The following is an 18,238-nucleotide window of genomic DNA, read 5'->3' on the forward strand; positions in this document are numbered from 1 at the left end:
ACTGCCTTATGATTGCTTGTTCCCTGCTTTTCTTATGCTTGGGCTTGTTTTCCACAGGTCCAGGGCGCCCTTGGCAATGATATAGCCTCAGCTGAGATGATAAATGTTGGCAGGCTATTTGACCACAGAGGGCATCAGAAAGTCAAGGTTCTGTTTTCACCTGAATGCATTTTCCAGCTGGAGTCACTGAATAGCACTCCAGAGAGTGGACCAATCTTAGCCCATTTCATCCCAAATTATTTTCCAATGTAACCCCATTTTAACACAAAGGTAAATGTGACCCCAGACACTTAATAAAGGCAAGAAAGTAAAATTCAGTATATAATTATTAGAGTTTGCATATTATAAAGCAACACATAACAGACATAAATAATACAATAAGATGCATTATTCATAAATATGAAAACCTAAGGATTTAGAGTACTTTGCAAAAATACTAATTTATGTACTCAGGTATGTTCTAGCCAAGCTCACCATATTCCCTCATGAAATCTGTCTCTCCCCCACTGTGTACACACACACACACAATCCAAATTGTTTTGTAAAGATAACTCTCATATCCATGAGATCTCACTATTGATTTTAATTGATGTAAGGAGGTGTTGTGTTGCATCTTTCTCTAATTTTAAGTGCTATTTATTGTAATCTTATGAAGGCAACTTGTGTGAAATGACTGGCCTACAAGCTGTAATTAAGGTAAATACATAATTGGACAGCTTCTGAATTCAGGGCAGATTAACATTTTGTCAGACAAGACAAAATTATTGGAATATTTTACAGCAGTGCTTCCCAAACTTTTTTCACTGGGCCGCACGTTTGGAATAAAAATTTGCTTGCGCCAGACTGAATTTTTTAATGATAAGAAATACATTTTTTTAAAAACTCCTAGCAGTGCTTCATTCATAACATAGAACACAACTACTTTATAATATGATCAGGGGACATGCAGAAAGTATGAAGCAATGCTTGTTGAAATCATCTTTAAATGTTTCTTTGATTGTCCTTGAATCTTCCCGCCACACTTGCCATCCTCTCTCGCCGCACCAGTGTGGCGCGCCGCACCCTTTGGGAACCACTGCTTTACAGTGAGGGAGCCTAACCCTAACAAGTAGAGCATAGCTGCTTTCAGGAAATGCAAATGAATGAACACCCATTCTGTGGTTGCCCTTCCCTTGAATTTGCTTGTCCAGACAAGATCAGCTCTGTCAGTTCTCAGCAAGCATATTGCACCATGTTGACATCAAGGCAGCATTTGACCGAGTGTGGCATCAAGGAGCCCTAGCAAAACTGGGATCAATAGGTATCAGGGGGCAAAATCCCATGTACCTGCTGCCCTTGTCCTTCTGGATGGAAGTGGTTGTGGGTTTGGAAGGCGCTGTCTAAGGATCTTTGGTGAATTGCTGGAGTGCATCTTGTAGATAGTACACACTGCTGCTACTGAGCGTCGGTGGTGGAGGGAGTGAATCTTTGTGGATGTGGTGCCAATCAAGCGGGCTGCTTTATCCTGGATGGTGTCAAGCTTCTTGAGTTTTGTTGGAGCTGCACCCATCCAGGCAAATGGGGAGCATTTAATCACACTCCTGACTTGTGCCTTGTAGATGATGGACAGGTTTTAGGGAGTCAGGAGGTGAATTATTCGCTGCGGTATTTCTAGTCTCTGACCTGCTCTTGTAGCTTGATTGGCACCACATCCACAAACATCCACTCTCTCCACCACCGACGCTCAGTAACAGCAATGTGTACTAGCTACAAGATGCACTGCAGCAATTCACCAAAGATCCTTAGACAGCACCTTCCAAACCCATGACCACTTCCACCTAGAAGGACAATGGCAGCAGATACATGGGAACACCACCACCTGCAGGTTCCCCTCCAAGTCACTCACCATCCTGACTTGGAAATATATCATCGTTCCTTCGCAGTCGCTGGGTCAAAATCCTGGGATTTCCCTCCCTAATGGCATTGTGGGTCAACTCACAGCATGTGGACTGCAGCGATTCAAGAAGACAGCTCACCACCAAAGGCAACTAGGGATGGGCAATGAATGCTGGCCCAGCCAGCGATGCCAATGTCCCATGAATTAATAAAAGAAACATCCCTTGGATGGCACAGATTAGGTGGATTGGTCATGGTAAATTGTCCCTTAGTGTTCCAAGATATGTAGTTTAGGTGGATTAGCCATGGCAAATGTATGAGGCTACGGGATAGGGCGGGGCAGAGGCCTGGGTAAGGTACTCTGTCGGAGAGTCAGTACAAACGTGATGGGCCGAATGGCCTCCTTCTGCACTGGAGGGATTCGATGATCTACCAGTGAAGGATTGCCATGAGACATACTTTTTAATACCTCCCCCCGTCAGAATCCCCCCGTGTTCCCTTTCCTGAATTCCACACACACCAGGAAAGTGCACCACCTGATGGTATAACTCCAATCCGATCCTTGTGAAAGGTGAGCGAGGGCGTTGAAATGAATTGGAAAATCTGCCGCATGTGGGATGAAAGTAGCTGGGGTGTGTGTGTGCGTGTCCCTTCTTGAGAAACAAAGTCCAGCGGAATTCAGCAGCGAATAATTCCGAAAAGGTTTGCGAGAACCTCCAATGAATTTGACAGAGAGAGGCAAAAAAAAATAAAACGACAAGAGTTTTGTTTCTTTAAATATGAAAGGCGGCAGAATTTTGCATCAAGTGGGGTGATGATGGGAAGCAGGAGATGTGATTAACATTTCTGACTGGTCTCTCTCTTTCACAGCTGACTGTCAGCTGATGTGGATAGAAAGACAGCAAGCAAGCAAGCAAAAGGCAATTTTGCAAGTTGATTCGACCCTGCCCCATTCATTGGTGGTTTAAAACTGTGCATTTTGGTGGCCCGAGTTTGAAAGCGAGGAAGCTGTTTGAAAGTTTGTTCGGACTGTACATGCGTCAGCCAGTGTTTTACATCTCCAGCCAGCAGAGTTGACGTTGAAAGGCAGATGGAGAGACTGTGTGGGAGAGAGAGAGGGGGTTTACCTAGCTTCTCCAGTCTCTGAGTTACCTTAGCTATCCAGAGAAGGCAAGAAATTGGAGCAAATTGAGAGATTCCCAAACTCACACACACACCGGGATTAGACACTGGCAGCCCTGGATTCCCTCCTGACATTGACATGCCATGCAGTGAAACTGACCAGGGCTGCTTCAATGTGACAGCGCAGCAGGCAATGGAGGAGTACGAGACACTCGCCTACGACACAGCCCTGAGCACCTTGGTGGCCGTGTTGGTGTACGTGCTGCTCAAAGTCAGCGTGGACGGCTACCGGCAGTGGCGAGCCCGGGCCAAGGTGCTGGTGGTGGGCTCGGGTCCCGTGGGGCTGACCGCCGCCCTGATCGCCGCCCGCTCGGGCAAGGTGCAGCGCCTGGTGCTGCTGGAGGAGCGCTGCCGCACCGCGCTGCTGGCCAGACCCCAGCAGATCGCCCTGGACCCCGGCAGCGTCCGCTTCCTCCTGGCCCTCGGCGTGGACTTCGACAACATGGAAGGGTGCTGGCACAACGAACACTTCTTCACCAAGGTCGGGGTCTTCCAGGAGTACCTGCTGAGCCTGCTGGAGAAAAAGAAGCAGGAGAGGGACATTCAGATCCACCTGGGCACCAAGGTAAGCGGGGCGAGGGGTTGCAAGCTCACCGCTCCTGTTCCAGCGGGGAGGCTCTGAATCTGCGATCAGTCCTGGGATCTTTCATTGGTAACCAACTCGGTGACTTTCTCACACACCCTCGTCTCACTCACTCTATCTCTCCCTCTCACCCTTTCTCTCACCCTCACACACTCTCTCTCACACCCTCACGTACACTCTATCTCTCTCTCGTACACACTCTGTCTCATTCACACACACACACTCACATACACTCTATCTCTCTTGCACACTTCCTCTCGCTCGCTCTCTCTTGCACACCCCATCTCTCTCTCTCTATCGCACACTATCTATCCCTATCTCTCTATCGCACTCTCTCTCTCACAGACACACACAATGTTGCTGGATGTTTTGAATGAAAATACTTTCTCTTCACCCCACTTGTGTTTTTAGAGTGTGCTTCATATTCTCCGATAGGGACCCGAGAGAGTGTTAATATTCACAGGGGGTCGCCCCAGGAATATGTTAATCCGCTGCGTTTTCCCTACAGAAAAGTTCAGCTGTCAATGTTTAAGCCTTGTTGATATTTTCTGTTAACCTGAAACATTTGATTCAATTTTAATACCAGCTGGCTCTGAAATATGACACACTGGTTTCTGACCCTGATTTGGGTTTAACTTTTGTTGCGATTATTCTTCCTCTGCCAGCATTTACCGTTCCAGGCAGCGGGCGATCGAGGGGGCCGTCCATCCTGACTGTCTTCCCCTCTCCCGCGGCTACATTCGCGGCCGGGTGTCCCTGGAGAGAGAGCATGCGGTGTCCACGGGCGCGGTTGACGCCTTCCGCGCCCGCTGGGCACTGCAGGGGTTGGGGTGCGTTATCGACCCTAATAATCACATTTTAATTTGATGTTTTTAAGTTTCCTTTGTACTTTGATTTCTGTTCGGGCTGTTCCCCCTCCTTTTTGGGGAGCTGCCCCTTTTACTTTGTCCTGACTTAATCTGAGTTTGTTTATTTGGTTTGACCTAAAAAGAGGGCAAGTCATATTTTCACACACTGTCACTGCCATTTTCCGTGAGTACACAGTGCGGTTCGTTTCAGGGAGAGTGGTTTTGGCTACGATCTTTTGTGTTTTTAAAGTTACATTCTGTACAACTCTCACTTGCCTCATTCATTAACCACTGCCACAAAATACAGGGTTAACTAGAAATCTATTTTTAAACCGGGAGTTGTTGTGGGATCTGTAAATGGATTTTGAGAGATATGTACCATGGAAGACATTCCATCATCAATGGACCAGTCTATTCAGACAATTCCATTTTTAATCAAATCATGTAGCTATTTATGTTTGTAAAAGTGACCGTGCTTCGTCCATTTGTGTTCAATAGCTATTGAATGCAGACTTGCAAAGATAAGATTCTTACGACATTTGCATGCTGAAGTCCTGATATCTTTAGCCGTAGGGCATGTGGTGATTTGACTGGTTGTGTTTACCCCACCCTCCCGCCTTTTATTTGACCTGGTTTATAACTGTCTTTTCTGTAACGCACACCAAACGCCTATGTTGGCTTTGATGTCCTGTGACAGTCGGCAAGATTTTTCTGCTGGTAAATATGATTCCCTGCTTTCATGCTGATGTTTCACTTTTTACAGCAGCTAATTTCAAGCTTCTCTATGCTACAAGCCCATTCAACACCTACAGTTTTTTCTCTGGTTACAAGGCTATATTAAAGCATGGTTTTCTACCTGGTTACAGAGTGACAGTCTGCATTCATCTTGATCTATTCAAATTGCATCACCATGCCTTCACTGTCGCTGTCTCCCAACCTTAACAACACTGGGTGTACTAACACCAGGAAAATGACTGTGGTTCAAGAAGTTGGCTACCGATCACCTTCCCAAGGGCAACTAGGGATGGGCAACAAAAGTTGGCTCTGCCAGAAACATCCATATCCCACAAACTAAAACGGTGGCACAATGGTTTGCACTGCTGCCTCATAGCGCCAGGGACCTAGTTTCAATTCCAGCCTCGGGTGACTGCCTGTGTGGAGTTTGCACTTTCTCCCCGTGTCTGCATGGGTGTCCTTCAGGTGCTCCGGTTTCCTCCGGTTAGGTTGATTGGCCATGCTAAATTGCCCCTTGGTGTCAGGGGGGCTAGCAAGATAAATACGTGGGGTTAAAGGGTTAGGGCATGGGTGGAGTTGTTGTCGGTGCAGGCTTGATGGGCCGAATGGCCTCCTTTTAGTACTGTAGGGATTTGATAATGAATCTAAATCAATATGCCTGATTGTATTTGCTGAGGTTTCAGTTTGTGTATTGTTTTTAATGTCATTGCGTTCTGGTAGAACAATTTTGATTATTGTGTTCATAATCGATTAACCCCTCTGCAGTGGAGAAAACAAAAGATTGGCGGAGAGAGGAGGACAAATGCTCGAAACATAAGAGAATTTTGATGTAGGAGTTGTTAACTGGTGTCAACATGAAAAAAACCCCAGCAGTTGTGATCAGGGTAAAGTGACCCAGTGATATACAAATCGCCACAATTTGCTGGACTCCACCATTAGCCTTGCGAGAAGGCTTTGTCCACCCCCCTGTGAGTTTTGAGAAGTTGCTGCATTGGCATAGGAGAAGCGCATTAAACTCATCACACAAAGCTAGGACAGGTATGTGGTGGCAAGGTGGCACAATGGTTAGCACTGCTGCTTCACAGCTCCAGGCACTTGGGTTCAATTCCTGACTTGGGTCACTGTCTGTGCGGAGACTGCACGTTCTCTCCGTGTCTGCGTGGTTTTCCTCCGGGTGCTCCGGTTTCCCCACCACAGTCCAAAGATATGTGGGTTAGGTTGATTGGCCATGCTAAATTGCCCCTTAGTGTCCCAGGATGCTTAGATTAAAGGGATTAGCAGGATAAATATGAGAGGTTAAGGTGATAGGGCCTGGGTGGGATTGTTGTCGGTGCAGGCTCGATGGGCTGAATGGCCTCCTTCTGCACTGTAAGGATTCAATGATGTGACAATGTAAGAATCCTTTTTAATATGATTTAAGTTCCAGCAATGCCACTCAGCTTCCACAGTCTGGAACCAAGAACAATATATTTATATAAAAGCAAAATGCTGTGGCTGGAAATCTGGAAAAAAAAACATAAAATGCTGGATAAACTCAGCAGGCCTGGCAGCATCTGTGGAGAGAGAGAAACAGAGTGGATTCAAAATGTGAACTTGCTGATGCTGTCAGACCTGTTGAGTTTATCCAGCATTTATTTTCTTTTTCATTCCTTCATGGGATGTGTGTCACTGGCTGAGCCAGCATTTATTGGCCATCCCTGAGGGCATTTTAAGAGTCAACCACATTGCTGTGGCTCTGGAGTCACATGTAGGCCAGACCAGGTAAGGACAACAGATTTCCTTGCCTAAAGGACATTAGTGAACCAGGTGGGATTTACAACAAACAACAATGGTTTCATGGCCATTATTCGACTTTTTTAATTGCAGATTTTGTTGAATTTAAATTTCATTTTCTGCTGTGGTGGGATTTGAACCTTGGTCATAGAATCATAGAAACCCTACAGTGCAGAAGGAGGCCATTCGGCCCATCGAGTCTGCACCGAACACAATCCCACCCAGACCCTATCCCTGCTTAATTGCCCTGCTAATCCCTCTAACCTATCACATCCTTGGGCACCAAGGATTAATTTAGCATGTCCAATTAACCTAACCCACACATCTTTGGACTGTGGGAGGAGACCGGCGCATCGGGAGGAAACCCACACAGACACGGGGAGAACGTGCAAACTCCACACAGTCACCCAAGCCGGGAATCGAACCCGGGTCCCTGGAGCTGTGAGGCAGCAGTGCTAACCATTGTGCCACTGTGCTGCCAGAGCATTACTCTGGGTCTCTGAATTATTAGTCCAGCGACAATTTCACTATCTTTACCGCACTATTTACATAATGCCTTTACTACAATAAGCCCCAAACACTCCTCAGAAGCACTAATAAACAAAATATGTCACTGAGTCACAAAGAGAGGTCTTTAGTCAGTGTAACGATTTTAATCAGGCAATTGAGGTTGGCCTGTTTGAATATGAACTCCCTGATTAAAGTCTAAAGTTTATTTATTAGTGTCACAAGTAGGCTTACATTAATACTGCAATGAAGTTGCTGTGAAAATCCCTTCGTCGCCACACTCCGGCACCTGTTCAGGTACACCTGAGGGAGAATTTAGCATGGCCAATGCACCTAACCAGCACGTCTTTCGGACTGTGGGAGGAAACCAGAGCACCCAGAGGAACCCCATGCAGACATGGGGAGAACGTGCAAACTCCATACAGACAGTGACCCAAGCCTGGAATTGAACCCGGGACCCTGGCGCTGTGAGGCAGCAGTGCTAACCATTGTGCCACCATGCCGCCCATTAAGGGCCAAATGGCAGTCCAATCGGGGAGCCCCATGCTCTGTACTTAAACAGGAGTTTCAGTTCCCCTGGCACTCCGGATGGGGACTGCAGACTGAGAGCACTCTGCATAGTGTTGCTGGATCTTGTAAACAAAGTAATTTTGGTGTAGGGACTTCCGCTTCCGAGGACCTATTACAGTCAGATGCTAAATAGCTTGTTCCAAGAGAGAAACTTTGAGGAATGTTTAAAGAAGAAATGTAGGGGTGGCGATGTGTAAGGAGGGAATTCCAGAGATTAGGACCGAGGCAACTGAAAGCACAGCTCCCCAGTGGTGGAGATAAATATTGGGGATGTTCAAGAGACCAGAATTAGATGAGCACAAATATCTTGGAGGGATGTGGCCCTGGAGAAGATTAAAAGAGAGGGAGGACAGGGAGGAATTTGAAAAATGAATGTGAATTTTGAAATCTGGAAAGGAAACAATTTAATTCATGGAGTCTTAATCCTATTGGCTTCAGCATTACAAAATATTTCCTTTAATTTCCATCCCCTCTCTTTTAATCTTCTCCAGGGCCACATCCCTCCAAGATATTTGTGCTCATCTAATTCTGGTCTCTTGAACATTTGGTCTCTTGGACATTCGATAAGGTCCCAGAAGACTCATTGAGCTCGCTGTGCTGTTGTCACGTTGCACTTCCTGCAATTTGCAGTGCAGAAACTTTGAGCCGGAGTTTAAGGAAAAATATCGAATGACAAAGGGGTGTGCTGTGAGATGTCCTACTCTAATGCAGTGGGCCAATTTAAGCTTTCGTGTTTATGCTGTGACTAAACATCCCCAGCCATAATATTAGCCACACTTTTTTTCACTTGCTTTGAACTCCCAATGTTTTGATTAGATAACCCTCTGAAGTTCTGCCTTGTAAAACAAAAGGGTGCAACTTATCAAGATTGAGCCTCCTGTTCATTATTAGTTGTCAACACTTTTTTGCAGCTTGTGCTGTTCCATTTTGTTTTTAATCAAGCACCCAAAACATTTACATTTTATGCAGCTATGATTCACACATCTCAAATGGGCTCCATGAAGGAACTTGCATTTATGTAGTGCCTGCCACATTTTCAGAATGTCTCTGTGCTTCACAGTCAATAAAATACTGTTGGCGCATAGCTACAGTTAGGTTAGCAAGACTTGACAATCAGTAACTGAGATAAAAGGTCAGTTACTAATTGGAAGGCGATGGCCTAGTGATATTATCACTGGACTATTAATCGAGAAACTCAGTTAATGTTCTGGGGACCTGGGTTCGAATCCTCGCACAGTGGTTAGCATTGCTGCCTCAGGGCAGGGACCCGGGTTCGATTCCTGGCTCGGGTCATTGGCTGTGTGGAGTTTGCTCCTTGTGTCTGCATGGATTTCCTCCGGGTGTTCTGGTTTCCTCCCACAATCCAAAGGTGTGTGGGTTGGGTGGATTGGCCACGATAAATTGCCCCTAAGTGTTAGGGAGACTAGCTAGGGTAAATACACAGGGTTGTGGGAATGGGGCCAGGGTAGGATTATGGTCGGTGCAGACTCGATGGACCGAATGGCCTCCTTTTCACAGGGGATTTTCACAGTAACTTCATTACAGTGTGAATGTAAGCCTACTTATGACTGATAAATAAACTTTAACTTTTTTCTGCACTGCAGGCTTCTATGATTATCGCTAGACTATTAATCCAGAAACTTGGTTAATGTTCTGGGGAGGATCGGGGTTCAAATCCTGCCGTGGCAGATGGTGGAATTTGAATTCAATAAAAAATATCTGGAATTAAGAATCTAATGATGACCATGAAACCATTGTCAATTGTTGGAAAACCCCAACTGGTTCACTAATGTCCTTCAGGGAAGGAAACCTGCCATCCTTACCCGGTCTGGCCTCTCTGTGACTCCAGAGCCAACGCAATGTGGTTGATTCTCAGCTGCCCTCCAAGGGCAGCTAGGGATAGGCAATAACTGCTGGCCAGCCAGCAACGCCCATGCCCCACGAACAAATTTTTTAAAAAAAGTTACTCCATTTTGTCATTGGTCGAGAAGAGGAATGTGGAACAGGTGACTGAGATCTCTGGCCTGCTCCACATAACACCCTCTGAATCAGACTTTGGTTGAACATCTCACCTTCAGTGCAGTTCCTCTCGACTAATTCAGTGCAAGGCTGATTCTCAAGTGTCTGGTGTTAGATTTGAACCCAGCACCTGCTGACTCAGAGACACATCTTACCACTCTGTCAAGGCTGACACTTAATACATATGTTGGTGCATACGAAATGCAGCTGAAATGTTTTGCAACATTTATGTTCTCCTTTTGAATTTCCTTTCTGGGATTTCAAAAGAGTGGAACTCTATTTTTTTTCAACTGTGTTTAGCCTTCTATTCCCCTTTAATGTACATGCTTCTTAAAATTCCAGCTTTGCATTATTTGGCACCACTTTGTCTGTCCTTGTTCGTATTCCATGTCAGTTTCTCAATAATTTAAAGTTGCCTCTGCTAAAATATATTTGGAATGCACTTTTCTCAGCATTAGTGCTGGCTTGTAATGTACTATTGAACCGTAACTGTGTTTGTTCTAGGAATGTACTGGTTAATAGCCCCCCTCCAAGGATTAGGAGGAATGACTTGACTAGGATTGACTCAAAACATTGGCTGTATTCTTTCTCCACATATATTGTCAGACTTGCTGGGATTTTCCAGCACTACTTGTTTTCCTTGAATTAACTATATACTAATGTATTTCTCATGGACTGGAGATGGAATATTCATTAATATTTTAATAGATCAGGCAATCATTTTATGTACAGAGGAAATAACCAATTTGGGTTTACACAATGTACAATGAAGCTTCCTAAAAAGTTTGGCTCAGTCAGTAGTGAATCTGCTGCACATTTCAACATACTTTCTGGATGCCATAATTTTGACATCGACATATTTTCTGCCGCAGAACTGTGGCTCACTTGGTAGCACTTCATAATCAGAAGTTTGTGGGTTCACTTCCTCAGCAAGGACTTGAGCAAAAAAAAAACCAAGGCTGACACAAGTGTGATACTGAAGGAGTGCTGCCTTTTGGAGTGACCTTCTTTGAGAGGCCCTGGCAGTCCTCTCGGGAGAATTTAAAAGATCCAATGACTCGTTCAGAGAGGAGAATTTTCTCTGGTATCCGGGGCCAATATTTATATCTCAACCAACATCATAAAAACTGATTATCTGGTCATGATCACATTGCTGCTGTGAAAGCTTTCTTTGTCCAAATTGGCTGCCGTTTCCTACATTAGAAAAGTGAATGTATTTCAAAAGAACTTCATTATTTCTAAAGTACTTTGATCGAGGATAGGATTGGGATCTGCAAATTCAATGGACTGTAGAAAATTATGAGCCTGTATTTAATCTCTCACCCACTTCTCCTCCCCACCCCTTCACCTCATCCCCTGAAGTAAGTTGGTCTCATTAGTAGTTGCAGTTTCCCGGTAACTTGTTCAAGCAGATAGCCATGATGTAGAGATGCCGGCATTGGACTGGGGTGGGTACAGTAAGGATCTCTCAACACCAGGCTAAAGTCCAACAGGTTTATTTGGAATCACGAGCTTTCAGAGCGTCGCTCCTTCATCAGGTGAGTGCAGGTGAGTTCACAAACACGGCATATATAGGCAAAGAAACAATTGTAAGATAATTACAGATTGGAATGTGAAGAATGGTTGGAATATGAGTCTTTAGAGGTACAAACAGATGTCCTGGCTTAAGACAATTCACATCTCTAACCTGTGATTATCCCTCTCTCCAAGCGCATTGCTTGTACTTGTAAAGACTTGATTACCTGTAAAGACTCTCATTCCAACCATTCTTTACATTCCAATTTATAATTATCTTGCAATTGTTTTTGCCTATATATGCTGTGTTTGTGAACTAACCTTCACTCGCCTGAGGAGGGGAAAATGCTCCAAAAGCTTGTGATTCCAAATAAACCTATTGGACTTTAACCTGGTGTTGTGAGACTTCTTACTATGCTCTAGAAGGATGAGGTATGAATTGATGTTCTTTCGTAATGTGTAACATTGATAGTAAGACCCATAGTAAATTGAAAACCTAACTGATGGAAGACATGTCCCCTCTTTTGTCCATTAAAGGTCCTATGAGAAATAATTTGCAACTTAACACTGACATATTTATCTATACAGTGTCTTTATCAGTGAAATATTTCACAAGCTGCCTCACAGACACTTCAACCCAGTTCTTGGTGATTGGAGTTTAAATAGGGGAGGTGCTGGCCCAGTGGTATTATCGCTAGACTATTAATCCAGAAACTCAGCTAATGTTCTGGGACCTGGGTTCAAATCCCGCCACAGCAGATGGTGGAATTTGAAGTCAATTTTTAAAAAAATCTGGAATTGAGAATCTATTGACCATGAAACCATTGTCGATTGTTAGAAATACTCATCTCATTCACTAATGTCCTTTTGGAGAAGGAAATCTGCCGTCCTTACCTGGTCTGGCTTGCATGTGATTCCAGAGCCACTGCAATGTGGTTGACTCTCAACTACCATCCAAGATGAAGGGACTGGATTTAATTGAGTGAGATGTCCACCTATTTTCCCAACACACAGTTAAGAGAGCCTGGTAATATTTACAGAGTAAGTTCACACGTGGACAATTTTTACTTCACCTAAGTAGCAGTGGATCATTTCAGATTGTGAAAGCATCTCATCGTGGGGGGAATGTCGGTCATCGGGCTCAAAAAGGATTGGGAAGGAAGAAAGTTGGAGGTAAAGAAGCAGAATTGTGTGTTTCCTGATGCAACAAAGAAACAATTGTTCAAATGAATAATAGGTCTTTCCTTGACTTTCAAGCAAAATGAAAAGTGATGAATGGACCTCTCAGGGGTGACATTTCAGATAAAAATAGCTCCGAAACAAAATCAGAAAATGGACATGCTGGGTCACAAGCAAAGATTCTTGTTTGGAGAAAATACAATTGCTCAGCAGGACTTGACTGTACAGTAAAGAAATCTCTCTCTCCCTCAGGCCCGAGAGAAAGTTCACAAGGGGAAGGAGCTAACAGCTGAAATAGTTCAAGAATACATGAAATATTGATTCATAAATGTGACATAGGATGTTGTGATACTCCAATCACAAGACGTTAGATGGATTAGTGCCTGAACTAGTTAGTGCTGAAACAAAAACAGAAAATGCTGGAAAATCTCAGCGGGTCTGACAGCATCTGTGGGGAGAGAATAAAGCCAATGTTCCGTGTCTGGATGACCCTTCGCCAGAGCTTTTGTTTCAGATCCCAGCATCCACAGCGTTTTGCTTTTACATTTTAGCTAGTGCTGAAACTGGGTGACAAAATTGATCAACTTGTATTCCATTCCTCAGCTGCAGTTCGTCTAAAAGAACATCCCCCTTCCTTGGAAACGCCTTGTGATTGGAGTATCGCAACAAGCTATGTCGCATTTATGAATCAATATTTCATGTATTTTTGAACTATTTCAGCTGTTAGCTCCTTCCCCTTGTGAATTTTCTCTCGGGCCTGAGGGAGAGAGAGATTTCTTTACTGTACAGTCAAGTCCTGCTGAGCAATTGTATTTTCTCCAAACAAGAATCTTTGCTCGTGACCCAGCGTGTCCATTTTCTGATTTTTTTTTTTCTGTTTCTGAGCTATTTTTATCTGAAATGTCACCCCAGAGAGGTCCATTCATCATTTTACTTTGTGCGTGAAAGTCAAGGAGAGACCTATTATTCGTTTGAGCAATTGTTTCTTAGTCGCATTAGGAAGCGCACAATTCTGCTTCGTTACCTCCAACTTTCTTTCTTCCCAATCCTTTTTGAGCCCAATGAACCCCCCCCCCCCCCCCCCCCAGAATGAGATGGTTTTGCAATCTGTAATGGTCCACTGCTACTTAGTGAAGTAAAAATTGCCCATGTGTGAACCTAGTCTGCATATATTACCAGGCTCTCTTAACTGTGTGTTGGGAAAATAGGCAGACACCTCACTCAATCAAGCCCAGTCCCTTCACCTTCTGATGTTCACATCAGCGTAAACAATCTCTCTGTCTTTGAGTCAGACATGCATAACCTGGGCAGACAGCAGTGTTGAGGAATATTTGGGAGTTCACCCTTTATGTCCTGACCAACATTCATCCCTTGACCAACATCACTAAGTCAGCTGATCAAATTGATATTTTTGGGACGTTGCTGCCTGCAGATTGGCTGCTGGGATTCCTGCATCACAACAGTGACTGCACTTCAAGCAAAACATTGCAGATGCTGAAATTCAGAAATTAGAAGAAATGTGACTGAAAAATAAGTGTTTATATCAATCTTTCTATTTTGAATATTTAATTCGCATTAAGACAGCCTGGAGCTTTGAAAGGTATTTACGTTTAAAGTTTTAGTGTCGCAAGTAGGTTTACATTAACACTGCAATGAAGTTACTGTGAAAATCCCCAAGTCGCCACACCCCGCCTGTTTGGGTAGACCGAGGGAGAATTTTGTTAATGTACTTCCAAAGATGTGCAAGTTAGATGGATTGGCCATGCTAAATTGTCCCTTAGTGTCAGGGGGACTCGCTAAGGTAAATGCATGGGGTTATGGGGATAGGGCCTGGGTGGGATTGTGGTTGGTGCAGACTTGATGGGCCAAACGGCCTCCTTCTGCACTGCAGGATTCTATGTTAGCACAGCCAATACACCTAACCAGCACCACTTTCGGACTGTGGGAGAAAACCGGAGCACACGCAGAGACTGGGAGAACGTGCAAACTCCACACAGACAGTGACTCAAGTCGGGAATTGAACCCAGGTCCCTGTGAGGAAGCAGTGCTAACCACTGTCCAGCCTATAAATGCTGCATGAATGCAATTTTATTTTTTCTTTAGAAAGGAGGAGGTGGTTGGCCTGGGCCGGGGGGGAGGTGTGGGGTGGGTGCAGACTTTCTATCGGTCACAGTGCACCTTGATAGGAGAGCCTCCTTCCTGAGCCCACCTAGTGCCACTAGATGGGTCTCCCCATGTGGCAGAGGGCTGACCTGTGAGTGGGAAGTGACCCACTGCTGGTATAATGGCATGGTGGAGGAATGGTAATGGGCACCAGCACTGCCACCCCTCTGAGTCCCGCCACCTCTGGCTTGACCACCTCTATTCCCAGCAGGCTGATGAGATCCAGCCATCATGTCTGACGGATGCACCTTCGGTTTGATGGAATAGGAGGAAATTGGGTAGTGAAAGGATAAGACACTGGCATTTAACCACAGGGATCTGGGTTCACGTCAGTCATGGGATGATGCGTCTCCAGTGCCTGTTAGCTGTAGGGTTGCAGAGTGGTGCAAGTGTGGTCTGTCTTTAATCCATTTCATGGATATGCCGGCATTGGACTGGGGTGGACACAGTAAGAAGTCTCACAACACCAGGTTAAAATCCAACTGGTTTATTTGGAATGACGAGCTTTCGGAGCGCTACCCCTTCATTCGGGTGAGTCCACTCAGGACTCTGTAAGCTCGCGATTCCAAATAAACCTGTTGGACTTTAACCTGGTGTTAGGAGACTTCTTGAATCCATTTAATTCAGATAAATGTAAGGATTATCTGGGTGAGGTTCATGTTCTGGTATTGGATGAGCAGATTAGACTAGATCTGGTTGTGATATATCGGAGAGTGCTTGAGGCTGACTGACTGGCAGGAATAGACAAAGACTTTTGAAGATAGATTTTCCATCAGGAGGTATCCGATGTGTCTCTCTGCAATGTCTGTGCATTGATCTTTGTACAACACATGGGGCCAATTCACAGTGATCAACCTTTCGAGGTCCTTGCAGAGCATCACATTATTGATCTTAGTTGAGGATAATATTATCTGGTCACTATTGAATTAAATGTCGATGTTGATCTTTTTTAGTCACAGATTGTGCTTGATGCACAAATACTGATGTTTTTCTTTACTTCCGGCTAGTTAGATTTCCTTATCTTGTGAAGTAAGATTCGGGAGCTAATGTTAAAGGAGTAATGAACACTCCATTCTGCTGTCTGGTAGCAGGATGCTGTGTAGAACTGCGCTCCCTGTACTCCTAATACATTTACTGGGACATGTTCATGCGCATGACAGTCACTGTCAGGATGGAATGAGAGTACTAATTGTTGCGTGTTAGACTGTATATGGAAACGTTCATGGATTCTGATTCAGCCAGATTTCTCCTTTATCACTGAGCATTATCACTTTGGAATTCCTAAGTTTCTACATAAACAACATTACTTCCTTCTTAGTAATTAAGGTAGATAAGAATCAAGAGCTTTCTGTAGTTTGAATCTGAACAAGCCGCTGACCAGCTTTAGCCTCATTGCTCAGTTGGCTGACGGCTGGTTGGTGATGCAGAGCCAGAAACAGAAAATGCTGGAAAATCTCAGGTCTGACAGTATCTGTGGGGAGAGACTAGAGCCAACGTTTCGAGTCGAGATGACCCTTCATCAGAGCTCTGACGAGGGGCGACCTGATCGAGGTGTACAAGATTATGAGGAACATGGGCGTAGTGGATATGGAGCAGCTGTTCCCCTTAGTTGAAGGGTCAGTCATGAGAGTACATTAGGTCCAGAGTGAGAGGCAGGAGGTTTAGGGGGGATGTGAGGAAGAACTTTGTCAAAGCTCTGACGAATGGTTATCGAGACTCGAAATGTTGGCTCTATTCTCTTTTCACAGATGCTGTCAGACCTGCTGAGATTTTCCAGCATTTTCTGTTTTTGTTTCAGATTCCAGCATCCGCAGCATTTTGCTTTTATCTTAGTGATGCAGAGCGATGCCAACAGCATGGGTTCAATTCCCGTACCAGCTGAGGTTATTCATGAAGGCCCCGTCATCTCACCCTTGCCCCTCACCTGAGCTGTGATGATCCTCAGGTTAAACCACCTGCAGTCAGCTCTGCCTCAAAGGGGGAGCACAGTAAGAAGTTTAACAACACCAGGTTAAAGTCCAACAGGTTTATTTGGTAGCAAAAGCCACACAAGCTTTCGAGGCTCTGAGCCCCTTCTTCAGGTGAGTGGGAATTCTGTTCACAAACAGAACTTATAAGACACAGACTCAATTTACATGAATAATGGTTGGAATGCGAATACTTACAACTAATCCAGTCTTTAAGAAACAAAACAATGGGAGTGGAGAGAGCATCAAGACAGGCTAAAAAGATGTGTATTGCCTCCAGACAAGACAGCCAGTGAAACTCTGCAGGTCCACGCAACTGTGGGAGTTACAAATAGTGTGACATAAATTCTGATTCTAGGATCGCATGATAAAGACTCAGGAGGAAAAAAGCAGAAATATTTATGTGAAATAGTGTGACATAAACCCGATATCCCGGTTGAGGCCGTCCTTGTGTGTGCGGAACAGTTGCGTGGACCTGCAGAGTTTCACTGGCTGTCTTGTCTGGAGACAATACACATCTTTTTAGCCTGTCTTGATGCTCTCTCCACTCCCATTGTTTTGTTTCTTAAAGACTGGATTAGTTGTAAGTATTCGCATTCCAACCATTATTCATGTAAATTGAGTCTGTGTCTTATAAGTTCTGTTTGTGAACAGAATTCCCACTCACCTGAAGAAGGGGCTCAGAGCCTCGAAAGCTTGTGTGGCTTTTGCTACCAAATAAACCTGTTGGACTTTAACCTGGTGTTGTTAAACTTCTTACTGTGTTTACCCCAGTCCAACGCCGGCATCTCCACATCAAAGGGGGAGAGCAGCCTATGGTCCTCTGGGTCTCTGGTGACTTTTTTTCATGGACTTCATGTAGTAGTTTTAAAGTTTATTTATTAGTGTCACAAGTAGGCTTACGTTAATACTGCAATGAAGTTACTGTGAAACTCCCCTAGTCGCCACACTCTCTGGCACCTGTTCAGGTTCACTGAGGGAGAATTTAGCATGGTTAATGCACCTAACCAGCATGTCTCTCACATTGTGGGAGGAAACCAGAGCACCCGAAGGAAACCCACGCAGACACAAGGAGAATGTGACCCAAGCCAGGAATTGAACCCGGGTTCCTGGCGCTGTGAGGCAACAGTGCTAATCACTGTGCCACCCACGCGGTAGAGGGATGCAGGGGAGATTCACCAGAATGCTGCTTGGATGGAACATTTAAGTTATGAAGAGGGATTGGATAGGCTTGGTTTATTTTCGTTGGAGTAGAGAAGACTGAGGGGCAACCTGATCGAGGTGTACAATACTTTGAGGGACATAGGCAGAGTGGATAAGGA

At 44.8% G+C, this 18,238-nt stretch overlaps 1 protein-coding gene across 2 annotated transcripts in view; it reads left to right on the top strand.

Moving 5' to 3' along the window:
• Positions 1 to 2,439: 2,439 nt before the first annotated feature.
• The window catches only part of LOC144492483 (uncharacterized), a 126,128-nt gene continuing 110,329 nt past the window's right edge, over positions 2,440 to 18,238 (top strand). Inside the window, exon 1 of one of the 2 annotated variants that reach the window (XM_078210553.1) lies at positions 2,440 to 3,622. In XM_078210553.1, coding sequence (XP_078066679.1) covers positions 3,137 to 3,622 — 486 coding nt within the window. In that variant the 5' untranslated portion in view covers positions 2,440 to 3,136. The remainder of the gene's footprint in view (positions 3,623 to 18,238) is intronic. The other variant, XM_078210555.1, reaches the window with a different exon arrangement.

This window comes from Mustelus asterias, chromosome 4 (assembly GCF_964213995.1).
Source record: "Mustelus asterias chromosome 4, sMusAst1.hap1.1, whole genome shotgun sequence".
NCBI classification, from domain to species: Eukaryota; Metazoa; Chordata; class Chondrichthyes; order Carcharhiniformes; family Triakidae; genus Mustelus; species Mustelus asterias.